Source organism: Ostrinia nubilalis, chromosome 17 (genome assembly GCF_963855985.1).
Source record: "Ostrinia nubilalis chromosome 17, ilOstNubi1.1, whole genome shotgun sequence".
NCBI lineage: Eukaryota > Metazoa > Arthropoda > Insecta > Lepidoptera > Crambidae > Ostrinia > Ostrinia nubilalis.
The window spans coordinates 9,723,800-9,728,045 of record NC_087104.1 but is presented as its reverse complement, the minus strand read 5'-3'; the positions used below and the strand labels follow the sequence as shown (position 1 = coordinate 9,728,045).

At 37.9% G+C, this 4,246-nt stretch overlaps 2 protein-coding genes across 2 annotated transcripts; one reads left to right on the top strand and one right to left on the bottom strand.

The window, feature by feature from the left end:
- The first annotated feature begins 1,263 nt into the window (after nt 1-1,263).
- LOC135080037 (cyclin-dependent-like kinase 5) lies at nt 1,264-2,888 on the top strand. The gene is made up of 2 exons (XM_063974708.1): nt 1,264-2,009; nt 2,291-2,888. The coding sequence occupies exons 1-2, from the start codon at nt 1,352-1,354 to the stop codon at nt 2,527-2,529; spliced, it is 897 nt and encodes a 298-aa protein (XP_063830778.1). The 5' UTR covers nt 1,264-1,351; the 3' UTR covers nt 2,530-2,888.
- LOC135080036 (protein lethal(2)essential for life-like) lies at nt 2,673-3,897 on the bottom strand. The gene has a single exon (XM_063974707.1). It carries the CDS (start codon nt 3,849-3,851, stop codon nt 2,898-2,900), a length of 954 nt encoding a protein of 317 aa, XP_063830777.1. The 5' UTR covers nt 3,852-3,897; the 3' UTR covers nt 2,673-2,897.
- Between the last annotated feature and the right edge of the window lie 349 nt (nt 3,898-4,246).

Here is a 4,246-nt window from a genome sequence, read left to right as displayed (position 1 = left end):
TCTGTGTTTGACTCTTGATTTTTTTATTCGCAATATTAAAATTGCATTTGTAAAGTTTGTTTACATTTAATTTTCAGAATTCAAAACTTAATTAAATAATTGTAATAATTTTTAATAAGTTTTCATTAAACTTTATGATTATTTCTTTCTTTTTATTAATTTGTCAAATATTTTTGATATTTTGTCTTTGTTTGTAATGTAGTCAAACTTCCTACCGTAAACAAGCTTCGTAAATACTAAGGTCTAGTGATGTGTGATTCCATTTGGATAGAAACCATTTGAACTGTGGTATTTTCAATTGAAATCCCATCAAAAACAATACTTGTCAAAAAAACCAAGTCTCGCAACTCAGTTGTTCTACGGTAAAAAGTTGTGAGATCCATGTAATACCAAGTCCAGGCCAGGAAATCTTTAACGTTTTACATAAATTATTGACTTGGCCATCGCACTAAATAATTTAATTTACACGTGTTTTCATGCGATGGCCAAGTCAATATACTTATTTATGTAAAACGTTAAAGATTTCCTGGCCTGGACTTGGTATTACATGGATCTCACAACTTTTTACCGTAGAACAACTGAGTTGCGAGACTTGTTTTTTTTGACAAGTATTGTTTTTGATGGGATCTCATTTCTTTTTGTATTTTGTAGACAGCAGTTATGTATCTAGAAAACTGGACCGAAATTGAAAAATTTTACTCGACTTGGCGGTTGCACTACCGTGCCCCCAAATCTCATTTCTTTTTGTATTTTGTAGACAGCAGTTATGTATCTAGAAAACTGGACCGAAATTGAAAAATTTTACTCGACTTGGCGGTTGCACTACCGTGCCCCCAAATATTTTAGTTTTTCCTTGATTCATACACCAAACACTACTTATATTCCAAATTTGAAGCTTCTAGGTCTGCTAGAAGTGCCTTAGAATTTTGATGATCGGTGAGTCAGTGAGTCAGTGAGTCAGTGAGTGACAAAATTAAGTAACTTTGACCCGTTATAATTCTTAAACTACTGGTTCAAATTGAATAAAATTTTAAATATACCGTGTCTTTACAATGCCTGCAAAGCTAATGAAAATTCAGGCTTCTAGTTTTATCCACAACGAAGTTACAGGCGGTCGAAAATGGCCTGAATTGCTTCGAGAAAAGGATGGTACGGCCGTGCCGCTTTTTTGCTCGACTTGGTGGGGGCACTGCCGTGCCCCCAGATACTGTTGATTACGTCTGTCAGTGAATTCACGTCTCTGTCTCTGTCAAAAAAAAAGAAACTGTCAAATATCGGCTGGCGCTGGCTATCGGTAAACTGAAAAATTGTTGGTGATAAACAATTTGAGTCAATTTATTACATTGAAAATATGCAGAAATATGAAAAGCTCGAAAAGATCGGTGAAGGAACCTATGGCACAGTGTTTAAAGCTAAAAACAAGGAAACGCACGAGATCGTCGCCCTAAAACGCGTGAGGTTAGACGACGACGATGAAGGCGTCCCTTCCTCCGCTCTGCGCGAGATTTGTCTCCTCAAAGAGCTCAAGCATAAGAATATCGTTCGGCTCTACGACGTGCTGCACAGTGAGAAGAAGCTAACATTGGTGTTCGAACATTGCGACCAGGATTTGAAGAAGTACTTCGACAGCTTAAACGGAGAGATAGATTTGGATGTGGTGAAATCTTTTATGTATCAATTACTTCGTGGTCTAGCCTTCTGCCATAGTCACAACGTTCTGCATCGTGATTTGAAGCCCCAGAATCTGCTTATAAATAAAAACGGCGAGCTTAAATTGGCGGATTTTGGTTTAGCTAGAGCGTTCGGTATTCCTGTGAAGTGTTACTCGGCGGAGGTTGTGACGCTGTGGTACCGGCCGCCTGACGTTCTTTTCGGCGCGAAACTGTACACCACCAGCATTGACATGTGGTCTGCTGGCTGCATATTTGCTGAGCTGGCCAACTCAGGCCGGCCTTTGTTCCCTGGCTCTGATGTTGATGATCAGTTGAAGAGGATTTTTAAATTACTAGGTAAGATTTAAAATATTCTCCTTATTACTAATGTTTACCATCTTTTCATCAGTTTTATGGTATACACATTTTGAGCCTACTACCCTCATTTATTTTTAAAATTATATGCTATTTTTTATTAGATGTAGGAAGGTTTTCATAATAACTATGATTCTAAAGCACCTATACAGAAAGAATTAATGGATCCTTATTACATTACTGTGTAGGTCTTGCACTATATGGATAAGAAGAATCTATAATCAGATTTAACTCAAGGTAACTCTTCATTAATCTTGTTACAGGCACACCAAACGAAGACACATGGCCTGGGGTGACTCAGCTGCCTGACTACAAGCCGCTGCCGGTGTACCAACCGAGCTTAGGGCTGGCCCAGGTGGTGCCCCGCCTGCCCGCCCGAGGCCGAGACCTCCTAGCCCGTCTCTTGACCTGCAACCCGGCGCTTCGTATGCCCGCCGACGACGCCATGGCCCACGCCTACTTCCACGACCTCAATCCATCCGTCAAGAATGACAGATGTTAACAATCAATCCACCCATACAAATGTACCTCTGAACTATTATTTTGTGATAAGAACACTGCAGAGATACAGGAGTGTTGTGATGAAGAGACATTGACATAGTTATAAGAATTAATGTGAGGATTGACTTAATAATAAGATAGATGTACTGAATAATATTTCATTTTGTACATTTAATTTAAACATTGTAGTAACTCCAGCTTTTATTTGCTCAGAAATGATCTCAAATGTGTTTATTGACTACTTCAGTGACTTAAAATAATTGACATTTTGTATAGATATGAATTGTGAATTAATGTTACCTATAACTATATTTAGAATAACTTTTATAGTAAGTATAATAAATAATAATGATATGTGTACATGTATTTTTAAATATTTTCTGCTGCTTCTTTCAACTGAGCACTGATGTCACTGACAATCTCACTTATTTTTTCACTGGTTTCTTTTATGCTTGATGCCATAGATGTTGAGGAAGTTGATGACTCTTGAATAGTTATAGATTCTTGTACAGAACTCTTAATGTTACACATTTCTGATTTGATAGCTGCACTGGCACTTTCTATTTCTGTTTTAGTTCTAATACCTTGGGCACAGGCATCATCAATTTTTTCTTTTGCTTTAGTACTTGTAGCTTGTCCAGATGTCTCTCCTCTTGATCTTGTCAATTCATCTACTTCTTTTTTAGTCTCCATTGATATCTTCTGGGTTGCACCTGTAGAAGGAGCTCCCAATAATTCAGGTTTCAACAGACAGCAATGATCTTCTTTCAACATTATTTCCATGTTCTTTTTACTTGATGCACTTTCTTCTTTCTTAGAGTCGTCCACCTTTTCTTTTTCAAGTTTGGGTTTGTTTGGACAACTATCGCACATTTTGATTGGAACAGTGATTTCCTTAGTTTTTGATTCCTTTACTTTTTCGGCAGTCACGGTGAGGATTCCATCAGAAGAGAGTGAAGAGACAACACTGTCTGCATTACAATCGCCAGGCAGGAGGTATCGCCTCTTAAACTGCCGAGATATAAACCCGTAGTTGTCCTGCCGTTCTTCGTGCTTCCCTTCGATTATAACTTCTCTGTCTGCAACTTTTACGTTTATTTCATTTGGTTGAAAATGTTGCATATCCAATGTTATTTTGAAATTGTTCTTTTCATTATGTATTGTCGATCCAAAATCTTTTTCTGCTCTTTGAAGATACCATTGCCATGGCCTGTAGTAGTTCGTCCCGGGATAATTGTGCGACGGGAATATCAAATCGTGGGGGCTGATGCATAATCCGAAACTTTGGTCGAATAAACTGTGTGGGTATCGTGATAGATTCATCTCGACTTCGCGATCTGAGCGGGACTGAGAAATGTTGGGCGGCGCCAAGATCTTTTATAGACTGGCTTCCTATCTTCATATGGTTGCCAATCAATACATAAATGTTTTGTTAGGTTCAATACATTAATTAATTTTATACGATCGCCAAGGTGATCGTAGAGAGGAGATTCGGATATCAGCGTCATTCTGAGGTAATGATCAAATTATATAGGCTCTAGGCTTTTCCGAGCATACCTACCTAGTTAAATAATTTCGAGGGATGAGTAAAGGAAATTATGCTTAATATTATAGCAAATTAATTCTAGACTTCTAGATGGGCCATTCCTAGAGAAATTGAATCTCTAGATTACTTGCATGATTAGGCAATTAATTCGCTCTTCTCTGAAACTAACCAT

Excerpts from the sequence above, each read along its gene's own strand:
- LOC135080037 (XM_063974708.1), top strand. The coding sequence starts at position 1,352 with ATGCAGAAATATGAAAAGCTCGAAAAGATCGGTGAAGGAACCTATGGC. Across the intron at positions 2,010-2,290 it reads GAGGATTTTTAAATTACTAG|GCACACCAAACGAAGACACA; the intron begins GTAAGATTTAAA and ends ATCTTGTTACAG.
- LOC135080036 (XM_063974707.1), bottom strand. The coding sequence starts at position 3,851 with ATGAATCTATCACGATACCCACACAGTTTATTCGACCAAAGTTTCGGA.